The sequence below is a fragment of the Callorhinchus milii genome, unplaced genomic scaffold, assembly GCF_018977255.1.
Source record: "Callorhinchus milii isolate IMCB2004 unplaced genomic scaffold, IMCB_Cmil_1.0 Scaffold11, whole genome shotgun sequence".
Classification (NCBI taxonomy): domain Eukaryota; kingdom Metazoa; phylum Chordata; class Chondrichthyes; order Chimaeriformes; family Callorhinchidae; genus Callorhinchus; species Callorhinchus milii.
In genome coordinates, this window is record NW_024704752.1 from 10,556,540 (window position 1) to 10,577,249 (window position 20,710).

Sequence of the window (20,710 nt, forward strand, 5' to 3'; positions counted from 1 at the left end):
CCGATCATGGAATGTATGCATTCCAAATGTCGAAAGAGCTTAAAACCAGTAGTTGAATTACAAGCAGAAGACCTACAAGAGAAGTTGAAATGGCTGCAGTGATGTGAAGTTTCTTAACAGAAAGATTGTACTGGATTCCTGGGTGAATGCAGATAATAATCAGGAGATGGACTCCCAAAGTAAAGAGAAGACAAGTAAAGGTAGGTGTTGTAACAGAATTGGTGGAATTCAGGGTGCGATGATACATGTGATGAGACGGGCAGGATGTGGCTGAATGTGAACCCAAGTTGTGACTTTGATCTATATAATGGACTGACACTCCAGTGCTGCATTTTTGGACATGCCATCCTGAGATAGGCATTAAAGCCTATTCACATTGCCAGCCAGCGCCAGCGACACTTCCCACCAGCAGTCTACAGAGTTGAGTTGACAGTAGGCTTTCATTAAACTGTCCAGCTCAAGTACAGTTCCATAATACAAACACTAGACTTTACAGTGAATCTGTGATACACTTTGAGATGATCTCCCGACATCTATATCAAACGCAATGATTTATTTACAGTTTATATAAGTTAAGTTTAACTCAGCTTTTGAGCTTCTGCATTCAAAGCAACAAAAGTTGAGGGTAATAGAGCTTTGAGATGAACCAATGAAAAAGAAAATCCGCAGATAGAACACCTTAAATACATGGTGTATCTATTACTATGCCTAGCTAGTCTCAAAGTTGACTTACTCTGGAAATGTACTAACACTGGCAGTAGGTCCTGTAGCTCAGTGGTTAAGAGCACTCGCCTTGCAAGCGAGACACCTGGGTTCGATTCCCGGCAGTGCGAAACCTTGGTCAAGTTTCCTTACTCCACTCGCTTGATAATAATCCCTCAAGAAAAACAATAAGAATTTGCTCAAATTACGACTGTTTGTCGGACGCTGCTGTGCGCAATTGACTGCCACGTTTCGCCCACAAATATACAGTCGATTCACTTTACAATATATTCGGAGAAGCGCTTTGAGACGTTTAGAAGACGTGAAAAGCACTATATCTAATGCAAAGATTATTATTATTATTATTTAAGCAAGCACTGCTCTCCATTTACTTTCAGAAAATGTACAAATATTGACAGAATTGTGCACTTCTTGATTTAGCCGAAACTTTGTTTTTGGGGATTTATCAACCTTTGTTCCCGCATGAGCAGAGGCTCTTCTGATGCAATTCCTGTGAGTAAATATTTGAAGTTAGGAATTAACTGAGGTTTTCCTGTGTTTTTCCTGAATTCTTCATCATTTAAATGCTGAAAGGTAAGTACTTGATTATGAGACAAAAAATAGTAGATTTTTGTTTGTGCCACATATTGTTTTAAGGTGCATTAATCACTGGAATTCTTTTTATTTCAAATAACTTTAAACTTAAAAATAACACCAACCCACGCAGGGTTTTCTTTAGAATTTATAGAACAGTATTTCTAGAATTAAAGATGAGTGCTGCAGAGATTTTGTTTTTGAGCTCTGTTGGGACAATAAAGTGCTTGCTTCTTACAGGAAGCCCAAGTTACATACCAGTTATTGATCTATTGAACCTCCATACACGTTCCCATTTTACCGGATCCCTTCATTACCCCGTTGTTCAGAATGCTTAAGGTTTCTGGTAGGTTCTCTATTATAGGATCATCGGTATTGTTATTTGCGGTCTAGAAAACGTACTTCACTCTCAAGACATATAAATGTAAACGTTTAATGGGAACAGAGCTTGAAACATCTAAACAATCCAGCGGGTAAGGTATTATAAAGGCTTCTCTCGTCCCAACATTTGATTTTTATTCCTCTCTAAATACTTGTCTGAGATCTGAAAATTACTTCTTTACTGTAGAAATTCCAGTAATTTTTCCATGGTCGTAACATTTTTATTTCACAACTAATTTAAATGTTAATAATAATCCTTGCATTTTGCAATTGTTATAGCGCTTTCATGTCTTCTAGACGTCTCAAAGGCGCTTCATAGAATATACTGTAAAGTGAATTGACTGTATTTGCAGCGCCTTGGGACGTCCTCCTGACGTGAAAGGCGCTTTATAAATGGAATCTTGTTGTTGTTGTTGTATATGTGTGGGCAAAACACAGCAGCCAATTGCGTACAGTAGAGTGTAACATTGTTGGCTTCTTTTCTAGGTTAGAGTTAAATAACCAGCCTGGAAGATGCTGTTCTCCCTCTCCTGTTCACTGCTACTGTTGGTTTCATGCTACATAGTCTCCAATACTTCAGGTCAGTGTAACAACAATAACAACTTGCATTTAGATTGCGGCCTTCATGAAGGGGAGCGTCCCAGTGTGCTTGTAATGGGTGAATGCTGACGTTGCAGTATAACTGACAATTCTTTTATATGAATAAAACCTGGACTTGTACCTGACATTCCCCCCAGAAGGAACTTCCAATTTGGGTTGGCCCATAGGGCTGGGTTGGGGTAGCTTTTGGCTGTGTGAGTTCAGTGTAACCCAATGTTACAGACAAGGTTCCTGCAGTAATGGCAAACGGGAACTGGATTTTTCTGCTCCCTACTTCAGGAACACAGAGGCCAACTGTAGCACTCCCACTTCCACTTTGGATATAAGCAAACTCAGCACAGATCAGGTATTGAAACTGGGACCTTACGCATCTGTGTAGTTCAGTTTAACAGCGCTTTTTACCAGTTGGGCTATTGAATTTGTCACTTTTGTTTCCTCTTCTCCAAGTGGTGGCCTTGGAGAGGTTCAAATGAAGGTCCAGCCAGAAGGTTAAGGATGAAAGAAGTGTAGCATAGTAGATTAGACATTGGTCATCCTCTTTTAGAATCTGATTTTTAATAAAATATGTGAATATGCGAGATAAAAATCAGCAAAGACAGAACAACAATAGCAGCAAAATTACATTTGTATAGCGCCTTTCATGTTGGAAGTATGTCCGAAGGTGCTGGACAGTCTGTGTTTCGGACCCGAGCGGGGGGTTCGGGATTGGGGAGGGTGGAGGGCAGGGGGGGAAGCAGGGTGATTGAAAGCACAGTCGAAGAGATGGATCTTGAAGGAGGCAAGGGAGGTGGTGAGGCGGAGGGACTGCGAAATGGTGTTCCAGAGGGTGGGGGCAGGGTGGCAAAAGGCCCCCCCCACCAATGGTGGGGCAGGCAAAGTGGGGGACATGAAGCAGGCTGGAGCCCGCTGAGCGGAGTGAGTGGGCAGGATGGTAGGGGGTTAGGAGTTCACAGAGGTAGGGGGGAGCTAGGCCATGGAGGACTTCGAAGGTGAGGACTAGGATCTTGAACTGCATACTCTTGTGTGATGGGAAGCCAGTGGAGTCGGGCGAGGATGGAGGTGATAGGATCACGGAGCCTGGTGCGGGAGAGGACACGGGCTGCAGAGTTCTGGATGATCTGCAGCCTATGGAGGAAGGAGTTGGGGAGGCTGACAAGCAAGGAGTTTGCATAATCAAGCCTCCATGTTATGAATGTGTGTATGAGGGTTTCAGCGGCCTGCAGTGTGAGACAGATGCGGAGGTGGGGGAAGGCAGAGTGGGTCATGGCAGAGATGTAGGGTAGAAAGGATAGTTGAGGGTCAAACAAGTCGCCAAGGTTCCGGATTGGCTTAGTTAGATGGAGTGTGCATCCATGGATAGTAATGCTGTCAGCACCTGAGGTGTGGAGGCCCTGATGGGGAGAGCCTCGGTCTTCAACGGAAGAAAGTTAGCTCTCATCCAGGACTTGATGTCTGACAGACATGCTGTCAGGACAGCAGTGATCCTGGAGTTGAGGTTGGAGGCAGAGAGGTACAGTTGGGTGTTATCCGCATATATGTGGATGTTGACCCCCATGTCTGCACATGATGTCACCAAAAGGGAATATATATATGTTGAAGAGGAGGAAACCAAGGACAGAACCCTGAGGAATGCCGCACGAGCTGATCAAATCAAATATTTCAGTATAAACTTACAAACTGGTTCTTTGCTTGGGTGGAGATGGCTCACTGGCTTAGCCATATAGAAATACACCAGTGTTTCTTAAAATGTGCTTATTTATTTCATGTTCCAGTGTTTTTATCAATGAAGGATGCTAGTGAGATTTTAGGAAAAGACGGCCACGGTCAATATTTGAGGAGCTTAAGCCAGGAAATATGGAACGAGAGTGTGTCGAAGAAGAGTGCAATTTTGAGGAGGCAAGAGAGATTTTCAAAGATGAAAGTGCAACTGTGAGTACACCACTCAAATTCCTCTTGCTTTTTTGTCTCCTGAGAGGAGCCTTTAAAGAGGCATAATTCAACGTAATTTGTCATAAACACCCTATTTTTAGGCTAGTATTTAAAACAATGTATAATTATACTTACATTTGGTATAACGTCTTTCACTATTGGAGGACATCTCAAAAAACTCTTCATAGGATATATTGTGAAGTGTAGTGACTGTGTGTTCAGGAGTTTTTTTTTTTGGTCAGCCAGGTGTCTGATACATGCGAAAACCCTTCACCATGCTTAAGTGTATATCTAGAGGGATGCATTCTGCTTACCTAATGCCAGAGAACGTTAGGCACGGGTTGGCAAGAGCCAAGGTTTAGGCCACTCCAGAGTGTGTGTTGGAGTCCTGCAGGAGTGAAACTAGCTAAAACCACATAGCTTGCCTTTGAAAGCATTGCCTGGTAAGCTTCCCTGCCTTTTGTCCAGCTCGGACCACCCTACCCATAGAGCTGAATGGGAGGAGTCCCTGCCCCCAGTGACTGGTCTGCGCTTCCAAGTTCTGCCGATGAGCCAGACTGGCTGTACTGTCATCAGCAGTGCCCTGATGACAAAGATCTAATCATGAAGACATCCCTATTGCTGCAGTGAATTTTCCTGTAGTGTTCCTCTCATGTCCCAAATATGTTGTCCTATATGTTCTTCCTCCCTCCTTTATCCTCACTTTGTTGAAATTAACGCTCATCACACAATCACCTTCACTTAACACATTTTTTTTAAAATTTGGTGATGTCCTATGCCTTAGTCCTGTCGTTTGATATCTTAATAATAATGAAATGGTCTTTGCTTGTAAGGCTACAACATTTACTAATCATGTAACCTAAGTTTTTGATTACACCCAATTATATTGTTTTCCTTTTTTTTGACAGTTAAAATTTTGGAACAAGTATATTGGTAAGTATATAACTTCATTGCATAGCGCCTTATCACATCATCGAGACGTCTCAAAGCGCTTCACTGTGTGTTTTGTGGGCTAACCCCACAGGCTAGCTTGTGCACCGTAGTGTCCCATAACAGCCATGAAACGAATGAGCAATTTTTATTCAGGGGATTGTAGGTCAGGACACCGGGAGAGAGAAACTCACTTCTCTTTTTGAATAGTGCCATGGGATCTTTAACCACCTGAAAAAGCAACGGGACCCCGGTTTAACAGATTACATCTGCTCTAGATTGGGACATCCTCCCGTGAAAGGCACTATGACTGTTTGTGGGACAGTGCTGTGCGCAATTGGCTGCCACAATTTGCCCACAAACAACAACAACAACAAAATTACATTTGTATAGCACCTTTCACATCGGGAGGACGTCCCAAGGCACTGGACAGAAAGAGTTACGGATCCGAGCTGAGAGTTGGGGGGGTGGGGGGCAGGGGGAAGTAGGGAGATCCAAAGCACGGTCAAAGCGGAGGGTCTTGAGGTGGGTCTTGAAGGTGGCGAGGGAGGGGGCGAGATGGAGGGACTACGGGATGGAGTTCCAGAGGGTGGGTGCAGAGAGATGGAAGGCCCGCCCTCCGATAGCGGGGCAAATGAGGCAAGGAACGTGAAGCAGGCCAGAGCCCGCTGAGTGGAGGGAGCGAACAGGATGGTAGGGGGTTAAGAGGTTGGACAGGTAGGGAGGAACAAGATCGTGGAGAGCTTTGAAGGCGAGGACCAGGATCTTGAACTGTATCCTCTGTGTGATGGGAAGCCAATGGAGTTGGACAAGGATGGGGGGGGGTGATAGGGTCACAGAGCCTAGTGCGGGAGAGGACACGGGCTGCAGAGTTCTGGATGATCTGCAGCCTGTGGAGGGAGGAGTTGGGGAGGTCGACAAGCAGTGAATTTGCATAGTCGAGCCTCGAAGTAATGATGGCATGTATGAGGGTTTTGGTGACTTGTGGTGTGAGACAGTGTCAGAGCTGGGTGAAGGTGGGGGAAGGCAAAGCTGGTCATGGCGTAGATGTGGGATAGAAAGGACAGTTGAAGGTCAAACAAGATCCCAAGGTTCCGGACTAGCAAGGTGGAGTGTGCAATCATGGATGGTGATGCTGTCAGTGCCTGAGGTGAGGAGGCGCTGACGGGAGCCAATCAGAGCCTTGGTCTTGTTGTTCAACTCTCATCCAGGACTTGATGTCCGACAGACATTCTGTCAGGACAGCAGTGGTCCTGGAGTCAAGGGTGGAGACAGAGAGATAGAGTTGGGTGTCATCCACATACATGTGGAAGTTGACCCCATGTCTGCGGATGATGTCACCAAGAGGGAGCATATAGATGTTGAAGAGGAAGGGACCAAGGACGAGCCCTGAGGAACGCCGCATGAGATGGTCCAGGTGCTAGAGGAGAAACCGTTTGAGGAGATGAAGTGCAGGTGGTGTGAGAGGTACGATATGAACCAATCAAGGACAGCGCCTTGGAGGTTGAGGTGAGAGGAGAGGCGGGGGATGAAGGTAGAGTGGTCGACGGCATCGAAAGCAGCAGAGAGGTCAAGGAGGACGAGGAGGCAGAGGGAGCCTTGGTCGCAGATGGACAGAATGTCATTTGTCACTTTGACCAGGGCGGTTTCTATGCTGTGGGTTGCACGGAAGCCCGATTGGAGAAGTTCGAGAAGGGGGTGGCGCCAGAGGAGCTCAGCGAAGCTGAGAAGCAACAACTCATTCCAGGACCTTGGAGAGGAATAATAATAATAATAATCCTTGCATTTGATACAGCGCTTTTCACGTCTTCGAGACGTCTCAAAGCGCTTCATAGACTGCGTATTTGTGGGCGAAACGCGGCAGCCAATTGCGCACAGCAGTGTCCCACAAACAGTCGTGGATTCAGTGACTAAATTATTATTGTTTTTTTCTAGAGGGATTATTATCAGGCGTGTGGAGTAAGGAAACTTGCCCAAAGTTTCGCCCTGCCAGGAATTGAACCCAGGTCTCTCGCTTGCGAGGCGAGTGCTCTAACCATTGAGCTGCAGGACTCCACTTTACAAAGTGAGCGGGAACCCGAACGGGGAGGGAGACAGACCGGCACTTAGTGACTGACGGAACTTGACATCTGTCTGGCCGACTGTTGGAAGAGACAGCAACATGGAATTAAGGATGGAGGCAGAATGATTGCACAGCACACAGGGAGAATACTGGGACATCAATAAGGGAAGGAGAGGTTGGAGATGGGCTGTAGTTAGGGAGTAGAGAAGGGTCCGGGGATGTTTTTTTAAGGATAGGAATGATGACAGCAGTTTTTAAAGGCATGGGAACAGTACCAGAAGATAGGGAGAGGTTAATGATGTCAGTGAGAAGAATATTAAAACAGTCAATCCACTTTACAGTATATTCTGTGAAGCGCTTTTAGATGTCTCAAAGACGTGATAAGGCACTATATCAAATGCAAGGATTATTATTATATAAATGCAATTTGTTGTTGTTGTAGATGGTGACCAATGTGAGCCACAGCCATGTGCTAATGATGGAACTTGCCTGGATCTGATTGGGGGCTTTCAGTGCTTTTGCCCTGAAGAAAGGGATGGGAGCCGATGTCAGTATGGTAAAGCTCTACATCATTCTATTTGGAATAATTCTTCTTCTTATGAAGCAAGCTTGTGTAGGTTGAACTTAGTTTTTTTTGCAAGTATGGGTTCATGGCACAACAACACAACCACTGCAGGGTGACTGGAGTTACCCTGAATCAGCAAAAATCATGCTGATTCAGTGGGTGCTTTCTAATGAGATTAGAGATGGAGACTGAGTTGGGTGTTGCGTTTGCCAAGTTACCTCTGCTTAGCATGTCCCTGAAATGGCCCTGATAACTTATATGGACTTGAAACGCACCATGTCTCTCTGCGGTGTATTGGTAATTGCCATATGGTGTCCTTGTGTCTATACCATGTCAATATTAAAGAAGCATTCCAGCTTAAACATTAGCTAAGGGTTTATGTGAATATGAAAAATGTGTGCTGAACCATCTGAAGTACTAAAGATGTTATCACAGAATAACAGAAGCATAAAAAATCTTAATTTTGTCAATTTATGATTTCAGAATTGGTGGCAACAAATTGCTCTACCGAGTATGGTTACTGTGAGCATTTCTGTCATGAGATCAGTGACATTAATAGGCGTAAATGCTCTTGTGCAAAGGGATACAACCTAAGTGACAATGGATTTGCCTGCAATCCAACAGGTATAGAAGATCAGTGGGGGAGAATGTCCTATTGAATTATACTCTTTTACTTATAAGCTACATTGTATGAAGATGTGTTTCAAGACATACTTGTCATCCTGTACCAGTCTGGCTCAGTTAGTAGAACTCTTATCTATGAGTCAAAATAGATAAGAGTTGGAAATTCAAATCTCATGTCAGGACTTTGAGCTCATAGTCCAGGCTGCAATAGTTTATGTTGGGTTGAATTGAGCTGAATTACTTTGATCTATAACTATAACCATGTTTGAATTATATAGAATAATAATTTAGCATTCATATTTGGGCTTTACACTGTTCTCAACATGCATAGTCATTTAACTAAACCCACAAAACTTTTACCAACCTGTCCACTTGCTCCGCTTGATGGGCACTAATCTGCTCCACGTGACCACCCCCCATGATATGTATTATATATATATATATTACAGGTAACTATAGTTGTGGACGACATAAGTTGGCGTCAATAAACGATGTAGTTCGACTCACTGGAGGAAAGGTAATAAAGAAAGGAAGCAGCCCTTGGCAGGTAAGAAGATATTACGATACTGGGTTGGGTGGGAAGACTTTTTTTATGATTATAATTCATCATATGATTCTGTGTGTGCACTATGAAGGATTATGCATCTTTTATTTTGTGTACTGATGGCAGGTCATGCTCATGAATGCAAGAGGCTTTTTTAAATGTGGTGGAGTGCTGATTCATCGTTTCTGGGTGGTTACCGCTGCTCATTGTGTCCATGAAGGAGGGAGATTTAGAGTCAGACTTGGTAAGCAACATTTCCAATTCTATAAGGTTTTTTCACGAATAGATAGAACTTGCAGCCTACTCCTCAGATACACATTTGTTACTGGCTGTGTGGGGTGCAGCAGAGCTTTAAATATTCAGCAGGTTTCAGATTAGATCTCTGGTCTATAATAATAATAATCCTTGCATTTGATATGGCACCTTATGGCACTATAATATACAAAAAAGGAGTGCTTCAAAGTGCTTCACAGGATGTACTGTAAAGTGAATTGACTTTATTTTGTGGGCAAATTAACTGCTGACTGAACTGATTCAGAGGCATCAAAATAGGTTTTGCTATAATTGACCAAATATCCTAAGGTTAGGATACAGTAAAATCAGCCAGGGTTTCCCATTTCTAATTGTTATCCAGTTACCCTTAAGAGCAATTAATCAGTTACTCTTCATTAGTTTTCTTGTTCCATGTTTTCTTATTTTCATTTCAGGTGAATATAACAGAACAATTGCAGAAGGAACTGAAGATACTATTCGAGTGAAGACTGTGCATATTCACCCCAATTTCACTCTGAAGACATTGGACAGCGACATTGCTCTCCTCAATCTAGAAGAGGCTGCCATCTTTAGCAATTACATTATACCGGTTTGTCTTCCCACTAAAGAGATGGCAGAAAGAGTGCTGTTAATTCCAGGCAAAATGGTGCTGGTTACAGGATGGGGTGCTGTGGATGAAAATGATCACACGATTCGTCCTAGTACTCTACTCTTCATTAATATCAATTTGGTCTCTTACGAAAATTGTGTTGAGGTACTGCCAGGCAAAATCACAGAAAACATGATCTGTGCAGGAGCGCCTGGTACACGGAGGGATGCATGTTCAGGAGATAGCGGTGGGCCTATGGTAACCGTCCACAGTGGCACATGGTTTCTGATTGGACTTGTCAGTTGGGGAGAGGGTTGTGGCCACCACAAGAGTTTTGGTGTTTACACAAATGTTGTCAGGTACCTGGAATGGATAGATTCTTTCCTTACATAGCAGTCCCACGATGTTATTTGGGCCATATTTCAAGGAACCGAATCCTACAACAGAATGAGTGATCTGTCGAAGAAAATGGCTTCTTCAAATGTATTTCTCAAGTGTCCCCCAAATACCATATGTCAAATCTATTATATGCTCTGTAAGAAGAGTTGCATGTAGCTCAGTAATTTTGTTATTTGATATTAAAATAATTCATAACAAATAATTCATTAAACGCAAACTGTGACTTATCTTACTGTGTCTCAGTTAAAATGTGCACTATTCATTGTAAAGTTTTTCTTTACCCTGCGGGTAATTAACGACTGGAACAGGTTATCGAGATATGCGGCCTGGATACTGGACTCATTTTTTAAAAAAATGGCTTGATGCTGTGGATGGGACTATGGTAGGGTGGATATTGTGGAAGGAAGAGATCAGATGGCAGTCGCTTGACATATCGTGTCCCAACTATATACTTGAGATTTTATTCGCTATTCACGTGTACCTTCAGTGTCTGCGTAAGAATGATACTGTAAAAGAAGCAACTTCTTTCAAATGAAAAAAAGACAAGGACTATTTACTTTAAAATGAACATAGAGCTGAGTTCTCCTCAGAACAATGTCTTTGAACAATTTTGCACAAATTCAATTTTTAAATTTCATGTTATACGTGTTTTAGCTCAATGATCTTATTTTACAATTACCTAATTTTACACTTTAACCTTAAACTGTGCCCTTCTCCCCTTTTCACAAACTTTCCATTTTTATTTTGCCTTCCAATTTTTCCCTTGCCTCCTCTCTTGAAGTTATTTGACTAATTTTTCCTTCTACCGGTTTATGATTCCATCAGCATTGATTATTCTCCACTGCCTGAACTAAGTATCATTAGTCCTGTGTCACCATCGGCGGTTGGACCTTCAGCCTCTCTGCCCCCACCCTTTGGAACTCTGTCGCACATTCCCTTCACCTTGCTCCCTCCCTTGCCTCCTTCAAGGCATGTCTCAAGACCCTCTTCAACCAGTCTTCGGCCACGCTCCCTGCCCTCCACCCCTCCCTTACCCCAACCCCCCCGCCGACCCTGTTCAAGTCCAAATCCCTGGCTGTCCAGTGCCTTGGGACGTCCTCCTGATGTGAAAGGTGCTATACAAATATAATTTTGTATTGTATTACTTAACTACAGACTGATTCTCTCCTCTCAAACCCTGTCGATAATTGTTAAATTCCTACTGTTATTCCATGAGACTCAGTTAGTGAACTCAGCTAATGGGATTTTATCTGAATCTTACCATCTTGTATGGCCCCCTGGATTTTTTTTGGTGGAGGGTTAGCTAACTCCCTTTAGCTGTTTCAGGAAATGGAGACAGAAATCCATCACCAGAGTATCCAAATCAGACAGAGTTCCACATACACTTGCTACCTAATTAATTAAATTTCCCTTTGTCTGGAATGGTGTTCAACCCATTTAAAATGCGCAGCTTGCCCCGAGAGTACTTTCTGTCAAGCTTTCTGTTTGCCAGATAGGATCATCCTGACTGTTAGGAATTTGGCATGCGGTGTTAACAGGAGTCGAGTGGGAATAATCGCTGCTCCCAGTGACCAGGGGCCTGGCTGCCCATCCAAGTCCTGTCAATGAGCCAGGCTGACTAGTCTGTCATCTTAGAGTACTACAGACCCACTGGTTCAGGAACTGGATTGATGAGACTCCCACAAAGGATCGACTCAATTGTTTTACCATCTCTCCAAAGTGCGCTGAGACATGGCTTTTTGTGAAAGGAGTATTATATTATATTAATGCAATTTCGTATTCCGTGGAGAGTTCAATTTACTTCTACTTTTCTGCAATGACTGAAAAAACATTCCTGACTTACTCTGATTTGCTAAATTTTAATCCAGGCGAACAGTTCACGAGTTAATGATTAGCCTGGTCCAAATATTGACTCAGTTGAACCATCATTTCCAAGATATTGGGTTGTTTAGACAGCAGATGCAACTCATAAAAATTGAATGTAAAATGCTTTTGAGAAATAACATAATGATAGCCCTGTTTTCTAGGTACTGCATTTGTTTGCTGATGGCTAAAGTAGAAAAAATGACCAAAATTCCAATTTCATATTGCTATGATATTGTTTATCTTTGTTAACTTACACCAACTAAGCCTTCAATTTTAAGCCTTTGAGCACATATCACTGGAATGTTTTCACATTGCTTTAACTGCTGCTATTATCGCTTTCAGTTTACCCAGCAGAAAATGCCCCCCCTCCACCCACCAAATTGATCTGATCACAACATTAGATATAACAGAACGTTCTTTCAAGTCTTGAAAATGAATAGCTGTAAAAGAAAAAAAAAACAGATTTTGGGACTGGATTTTAGCTAAACAGAGGATTATTTTGAATGATGTGTACCCTTTGACAGAATGGTTAATTGGAGCTAAGAAAGACAGGTAAATTGAACAAATAAAATATACTATTTTAACAGCGTCATCTCTAACTTACTGACCAAAAACACAATCTCTTTTAAAACACTCCCATAAACCTCAGGCTCAGACTATTAAGATTTCTGTGAGATTTGTGGCTGTTTAAAATATTTCAAAATAAACTAATGATCAATCATGTTCTAAGTTTAATTACTCTAAATTAATTAAGAGACTCTGCAGTGAGCATTAAACTCTCCGGTATACAGGTTAAGCGGAGTTAAAAAGAGGTGAAAGAGGATTGTTAATAATTCTTGCATTTGATGTTGAGGCTTTCACATTGGGAGGCAGTCTCAATGTGCTTCACAGGATACACTGTAAAGTGTAATAACTAATTTGTAGGCAGATGCGACAGCCAATTTGCTCACATCAGTGTCCCACTAGCAGCTGTAAAATATATTGTGACTGGTTATTATTCCCACTGTTAAGTGGACTATTAAACACTTATTTAAAAGTCTACAATATTAAATGTATACTGAATATTCAAAATATGGAGGCAGCTATATATTTATTATGTATATTGATATATTTGAAACTTCTTGCCTCCTATTCATCCGTCAGAAACCACACACTGATTTGAAATAATAGATCAATTAAGTCAATATTTGGAATAGGTTATTTATCAACTTGTACCTTGTTTGGTTGAATTAGAATGTAGCAGAGGAACAGAACAAGGTAAGCAAAAAAATATTTGAAACAATTAAATAACAAATGGATTAAACTAACAAAAGCATTTTATAAAAATAGTCTTTATATAGAATCGAGTGCACATTGACTTTTTGATTGAACGACTCTTACAGTTCGCCTTTGCTAGTGATATCAGTACTTACTTCCAAAGCTAACTGAATGTATAAAAAAAGTTTCTGGCACTCAGCAGGAATATGCATTGTTACTCAAAATATGTGTCGAGTTCCAATTCAGTCACAGCATCAATACTCTTAACGCATTAAATTGTTATAGTAGAGATGCTATACACTAAAACGTTTTTTATCACATTGCAGTGTCAGTCTTTTGCTCTCAAACGCGCATAAAGAAGGAAGGCACAAACTAGCTCCTGCTTCAGAATCAAACACCAGTGTTTTTTTTTCCTTTTGTGCTTCGGATGAGACATTAAGCCTAGGGCTTGTTTGCCTGCTTGTTGGACATTAAGGATCCTAAGACACGGTGTGAAAAGAGAAAGGAGTTCCCCCCTATGTTCTAGTCAACAGTCCTCCAGATAAAAAATTGTTTCACTTCATGGCTGTTTGTGGGTCATTGCTGTGCGCAAATTGGCAGCCATGTTTAACTACGAATACAGTCACAATATTTTACAGAAAACACTGCAAAGTGCTTTGAATTGTTTTAACGTGATATAGCGCCATATTAATTGCAAGGATTCTTACTATTACTACTACTTGTACTTTCATTTAAAGCAGTGCTTTTAATTCATGTCCAAGAGGCCTACTTTCAGATTGGTGGGCATTAAAAGACATTTGGTTGTAAATTGGTAGGTTCTCCAGGCAACCAGTTTCGAATTCAATGAACCTGTTAAGTCAAGCCATCTAATGGTAAATTTGTTGAAACTATGCAAACGTAGTCTCTTAGCAACCGGATATCAGTGATGTGACCTTTGAAAATGAGTGTGGTTTACAATTCTGATGAGCAGAAAGTGGCAAAAATGGCAACTACACCTCACATCCGAGTTATACTGTTGTTTGATGAACTGGAACTCATGTTCAAAATGTATTTGATAGAGACATTGCTGTGTTCCTCGATGCAGACTGGGCTGTGAAGCAAAACGTTTTGCTCCTGTGGATTTCTCAAGATGGCCAGGTGCTACTGTTTATTTGCATCACTGGTGTTTGTGGGTTCCATTGGAGGGATAAGCAGTTCAGGTTTGTGCTGGTATCATCACTGTGTTGCTGCTCTTAACTGTGTCAGTGTTAATTGTAGCTGCGCTGCAACGAGCAGAATCTCCTCCCGGCAAAGGGAGAACGTTTCAACAGAATATCTCAATTCTCGCACCTCAGCCAACCTGACAGTCCCCGGATCCAGTAATTACCGTGTAAATAATTTGGTGTTTTGGTGTATCTGTGCTTCTTACCAAGGAGCCAGTTTCAATCTTCTCCTTTTTGTATGTTACAGCCCCAGAATCCTGCAAATTTGAAATTGTATCAGTGCAGTGAGTGGAGCAAACTAGTAATCAAGCTGGTTAATGTCATCCAGAGGTCATTTCATTTCACTTCACTCACAAATTGGGCATATCTTAGAATATCTTGCTGGCACTCAAAGCACCAAGAGTTTCAAGTGCAGCTCAATACATAATTGTTAGTTCGGAAACTCGAAGTCTTCAATGCAGGGCATAGTGTGTCGTGTGTGTATAAAGAGCAATGCACTTGAACAAGCTACCCAACTGTGCATTCAAAAACAGTCACTACATTTTGCAGTAAATCCTATGAATTGCTTTGAAACATCCCCCCCGTCCCGTCACCCCCCACATGAAAGGTGCAGAATCAATTGTAAGCAATATTATTATAAGTGAGATTGGATATGCCACTAGTTGCATTGCCTAGCTCACGTGTGTATTGCTAGCAGTATGATTGCAAATAAATGCTGTGAATAAAGGATTCTGATATTATTCTTGCATTTTTTTGATGTTGTTGATAGTGTTTCTCCGGAAGAATGAAGCCAGCAGAGTGCTGAGGATTCAGAAACGTTCAAATTGGTTCTGGGAAGAAACTAGATTAGGATCATTGGAAAGAGAGTGTTACGAGGAACTCTGCTCGTTTGAGGAAGCAAGAGAGATTTACAAATCGAACGAGAGAACTGTGAGAGCCATTATCATAGCTTATGCACGTGTGTCTGTGTATAGAAATTAGCCTGTGTGAAGTGTGCACTTGAGCATGTATTTGTGTCCCCATCTGCTTAAAGTAACTTAACAAACTATTTGAAAAATAACTCAGCCTACTGCAAGCCAGAGGCCATTATAGTTCAATAACAAAGAAGGTCATGTGAGTTATCGCACCAATGAATAGATGCACAAGAACTTTTAACTATTTCTTTTCCTTCCTTTAACAGTTGGAGTTCTGGTACAGGTATAAAAGTGAGTGACAGTTTCATCATTTTCAACTTGGCTTGCTTTGAGTACTGGGAATAATTAATTTGGCCACGAAATATAGTCAATCCACTTTACAATATACAGTATTCTGTAAAGTGCTTTGAGGCATCTCGACAATGATAAGGTACTATATCAAATGCAAGGATTATTATTAGTATAATGTGACACCCCACCCAATAATTTGGAAAATGGAATACTCCTCATTTCTGTAAAAATACCATTTGCAAATGTAACATCCCAACCTCTGTATGAAGCAGTTTTTAGGAGATTCATTTCAGTTTTCTGAATCCACTTTGTGTGTTGCTGAAGAAAATTAGAATCATCCCAGGTTCAAGAAAATCAAAGATCTAAATGGTCTGTGAATTGTCCCCTAAAAATATTATTATAGAATAATTCATTAATTGTAGTCTTGTCATGCATCCTGCTCATTTGAGGAAGCAGGATGTTGTTGTTGGCTGAGCTCAGTGATTTCATATTTATCAGTTTCTCATTCAATTAATAATCTGATGACACTGGTAATATCTTCTATTTGAGTTTACTGAACCATTTTCTTTTTTTCCTACCTCTCAGATCTGGATCCCTGTCAATCAACCCATGCCTCAATGGTGGGATATGTAAAGCTAACGGACACACATATGTGTGCCTTTGCCCTCCTCTGTGGAAAGGAAAGATTTGTGAGAGAGGTTCGAGTTTGCTTCTTATTGATATGTTCTGCATCTCCTGAAAAAGATGAGCATTGTAAATGGAAATCCAGTTGATGTGCTAACTTAAGTCTCTTCGCTGTAGAATGAGGATGGATATTGGTGGCTGACTGGTTCTGATATTCCATCCAACAAGTGACAATACACAAGTAATGAGGTTGCACCATTTGCATTCCATACGAGGGACACCAACTCAGCATCTTTGTTTCAGCAGTGTATCCATGTGGGCATTCATTAATTATCAGAAGACAAGAGGAATTATTTGTTGTGTTGTTTCTCATTTTTTTTCTATGCGTTTCTTTCATTTCAGAATATATAGAATGTGAATACAAAAATGGCTTCTGTCAACAATACTGCACTAATGTGGAAGACTCGGAGAATGTGAGATGTAAATGTGCAGAGGGATACCAGCTAGATACAGATCAGCGGAGTTGTGTAAAACAAGGTACAAGCTCGCTGTCTCATTTATGGTACTGAAAATAGCCTGAGATTTGTGCTTGCAATAATCTGACTAACAATTCCCCCCCACCATTCACTTCATGGCTGTTTGTGTGTGCAAACTGACTTCCGCGTTTACCTGTAAAATAGACAGTCAAATAGACAGTAAGGATTATTTCTTATTTAATGTGCTGATAAGAGCGGTTAGAGCACTCACATCACAGGCGAGAGACCTGGGCTCAATTCCTGTACAGAGCGAAATGTTTGGGCAAGTTTCCTTATGCAACACTCAATCCACGACTGTTTGTGGGACACTGCTGCGCACAATTGGCTGCTGCGTTTCACCCACAAATCTACTTTAAAGTATAATAATAATATATTCTGTGAAGCGCTTTGAGATGTCTCGAAGATGTGATAAGGCCAGATATCAAATGCAAGGATTATTTACTTATTATTATTCATTGTTTTGTCCATCTGAAGTTTAAGTTAAATTTGTTTCCTCTCAAGCAAACTAAATCCAAACACCAGGTTACCTCTGATCATTCAGCTTCTCACCAGTACCTGGTCACTGAATTCAGGTTCACATTCATTCTGTTTGTTCCAATCCAGTTCCGTATCCATGTGGAATGATAAATGTAGAACCCTCAAGAGTTCGTTCGATTGATCATCTTTCAGAGAATTATCACAACCTTCTTGAAAATGACACTGACATGGAAAACAACACTTATATTGAAATGGTATTAAATGATACTAATGATGAGGAAAACAATACCAGCACTAAAGAGATTATAAGTTCTATTGACGCTACGAGTCATTTATTCCGTATTATTGGTGGCAATATTTGCACTCGAGGAATGTGTCCTTGGCAGGTGAGGTTTCTTTCTAAAATACTATCTGTTCATTTGATTCAAAATCTTATTAATGTATTGAATGGGTTAGCAGACTACAGAATGGTAGCCCGGAACACCGTAATATTAAATGGAATCTGAAATATTAAACCATTCGTCAAACCATAGAACATGTTTTATTTGATAGGAAATGTTGTTACATAGTAAAAAAAATCTTTACGCACTTTATAATTCGTCCTCTAGATCAGTTTGAGAAATTTGAGTATTTATGCTTCCCATGAGTGACCATTAAAAGATTTTGTGAACTGTAATTATCTCCATAAATGTGGCTGAAGAGGAAGCCAAGAGCTGAATCCCCAGTGTTTAGTGCCCTTTAACTGCAGTTGTTTTTATTATTGTTAAGTAATAGGAGTGTGAAAGCTTAATCGATGAACATAGCTTTTATTGGAATCCTCCCTAGAAAACCCCAAATTAGAAAGATTGTGTGAGCGACACCTGTGCACATTTGCATCAAAACTGTGCTGGTAACTAAGTTGTTTTCATTGATTTGGTCGATTCATGTGAGGTTTATGCAAATCATGTTAAGGTATCTTTGAAGCAGTGGCATAATGTTCATGGAGATCAGAATCGGAGACTTTTGGATAACTCGCTATAACCCATAATTATAGAAACTATAATTATTATTATTAAACTGTAGGAAAAGGGTGAACCTTTACCCTAATTTGAACCCTTTTGACAGTCATGGTGGGGTCTGTGCATGCTTGAACCCCACAGAAGTTAAAGAATAGTATAACCCTTCTACAGTATCCAATCATTGTGTTAAGACTGTTTCATTGGTGTGGTCTTCCAGAATCCCAGGTTGCAATTGTAGGGGAGACAGCTGATATGATATGAATGGGCTGTGAAAGTGTTTGATGTGAAGGTGAAGCCTATTTTATTGATTGAGAAATCTAAACAAAGAATCAACAATCATAATATGAGCATTGTCATATTTAGAAAGGAGAGATGGTTGAGATTGCTTATCTTGGGTTTAAAGCCCGCTGGAGGAAGGCAAAATAGATTTTCTTATTGCATGTGGAGTATATGTGCTTGAAGTTTAATAACAAATCCCCCATTGGCCTGTTACAAGGTTAAAATACTTTCAAAATTTTTCCTTATTTTTTCACACTACACAATGTACCTTAGCTTCACCGATCCTGATCACAGTGCATTATTTACAATATAGAAATGTGATATTGACATGGCATGTGCTTTCTTGCTGAGATAGATAGCTGGTTTACACCTGGATGTATTTGAGTTGTTCCACTCTTTAGAAAATGTTGCTCAAAAGCACCTTCCTGTTGAGTAGCTCTGCAAAACTCATTTTGTTTTCTCCAGGTGTTGATAAATGATGATGGGAAATACGGATTCTGTGGAGGGTCTTTGATCAGCAGCTACTGGGTTATCACTGCTGCCCATTGCTTTGTAACTATAAAGCCACATTCAATTACAGCAGGTAAGTAATCTAATAACTGACAATTTTCCAGGAATAAATCATTTACAAGACTTAACAGATATACTAGCCTGTAGAATGTGATGGGATAGTAGAATTCTCTCCCCTGGGGCAGAAGGCTCCAGGTTCAAGACTCACATCAGGACCTTTGAGCTCACAGTCCAGGCTAACATTCCAGAGTAGGACTGAGGGAGTTTTGTAATTTCAAAGGTGTCCATTTTTGGATGAGACATTCAACTGAGGTCAAGTTGGTGTATGTTAAATATTCCATAACTTGACTTGAAACGATGCTGCATCCAGTCTCCTGCCCATCACTCCTCCAAATAGAGGGGGAAATTGGGCCATGACAGACCTTGACATTGACACAAAGTGGAGTGTTTCAATTCTCTCTACAGTTTTTTTTCACACATAGAACTAAGAAGGTGTAGAAAGGTGAAATTGTCTGATTCATTTTCATTCCTAGGTGAATATGATAAACTGAGAAGTGAAGACGTGGAACAGACTGTGTTAGTGGAGAAGTTAGTAATCCATCCTCAGTTTGACCCTATCACATACGACAACGATATAGCCCTTTTGTACTTAAGCAGTCAAGTGAATTTTAACCAGTTCATTTCTCCAATTTGTCTGCCAAACTACCATCTGAGCCACTTGCTTCTGGTGGAAGGACAGACTGGATACGTCAGTGGCTGGGGATTGACCAATGAAAGAGGCAGGTCATCTCGTTTCCTGCGACGTGTAAACCTGCCCTACATTGAACAGGAAACTTGCATAAAGTCAACACAACTGTTGGTCACAGACAATATGTTCTGTGCTGGATATGTGAACCAGGAGAGAGATTCCTGTAAAGGGGATAGTGGGGGACCCTATGCAATGAATTATCAGAATGCATGGTATTTAACTGGTTTAGTTAGTTGGGGTGAAGGTTGTGCCCAACAAAATAAATATGGAATGTATACCAGGATCCCCAATTACTTATCATGGATATATGAAAGTTCATTAGAGCACAGCAACCATTCCCAGCACCTGAGATACAACCAATGATGTAGAGATGACAAACTTGGGCAACACTGAGTTACTAAATGGGACACTATGTAACATCTCCAGAGATACTGATGTCTTTTCCAAACTTTATGCTCCTTATTTCATCTTCAATAGCTTCTCCTCCTTTCCCTAGCCAGTTCCCTCCATGTGCCAACAAAACTCATGTACTTAACTACAGTTACAGCAATAACTATTCAAATTCCATCAGTGGTTGAAGCAGCTGGCCTAAAATAGCTGAATGCATTGCTGAAAAGCCAAGTTTGTTCCATGGTCGAAAACTCATGCTATTTACATATACAGCAGTAGGTCAGAAATGTTGTATACCTTAATTAGCTAATTTGTCAGACAGTCCAGGACATCTTAGAATTAAGCAGCCTTATATTGTATTGCTGTATTCTTGTTGCAGGAAATAAACTGTTTTATTAAACCATAACAAGTGGATTATTTGTACTT

General features: G+C 41.0%; 2 protein-coding genes across 4 annotated transcripts; both read left to right on the forward strand.

The window, feature by feature from the left end:
* Positions 1–1,208: 1,208 nt before the first annotated feature.
* On the forward strand, positions 1,209–10,419 carry proc (protein C, inactivator of coagulation factors Va and VIIIa). 3 transcript variants are annotated; one of them, NM_001292147.1, is given in 11 exon segments: positions 1,285–1,296; positions 1,661–1,769; positions 2,164–2,257; positions 4,050–4,082; positions 4,085–4,206; positions 5,115–5,139; positions 7,641–7,754; positions 8,247–8,387; positions 8,837–8,934; positions 9,058–9,175; positions 9,639–10,418. In NM_001292147.1, coding segments are annotated over 9 exon segments (1,266 nt in total). In that variant the 5' UTR covers positions 1,285–1,296; positions 1,661–1,769; positions 2,164–2,190; the 3' UTR covers positions 10,187–10,418.
* Positions 10,420–13,258: 2,839 nt separating this feature from the next.
* Positions 13,259–20,690, forward strand: LOC103186822 (coagulation factor IX). Its single transcript, XM_007906085.2, is given in 10 exon segments — positions 13,259–13,315; positions 14,400–14,514; positions 15,287–15,447; positions 15,698–15,722; positions 16,308–16,322; positions 16,325–16,420; positions 16,749–16,883; positions 17,486–17,745; positions 19,102–19,219; positions 19,680–20,690. Coding segments are annotated over 9 exon segments (1,458 nt in total). The 5' UTR covers positions 13,259–13,315; positions 14,400–14,444; the 3' UTR covers positions 20,258–20,690.
* The last annotated feature ends 20 nt before the right edge of the window (positions 20,691–20,710 follow it).

What these genes read in the sequence shown, in the direction of transcription:
- proc (XM_007905912.2), top strand. Translation starts at nt 4,132, where the DNA reads ATGGAACGAGAGTGTGTCGAAGAAGAGTGCAATTTTGAGGAGGCAAGA. An exon ending in TCAAAGATGAAAGTGCAACT is followed by an intron (nt 4,207 to 5,114) that starts GTGAGTACACCA and finishes TTTTTTTGACAG; the next exon opens with TTAAAATTTTGGAACAAGTA. An exon ending in GAGATTTAGAGTCAGACTTG is followed by an intron (nt 9,176 to 9,638) that starts GTAAGCAACATT and finishes TTTTCATTTCAG; the next exon opens with GTGAATATAACAGAACAATT.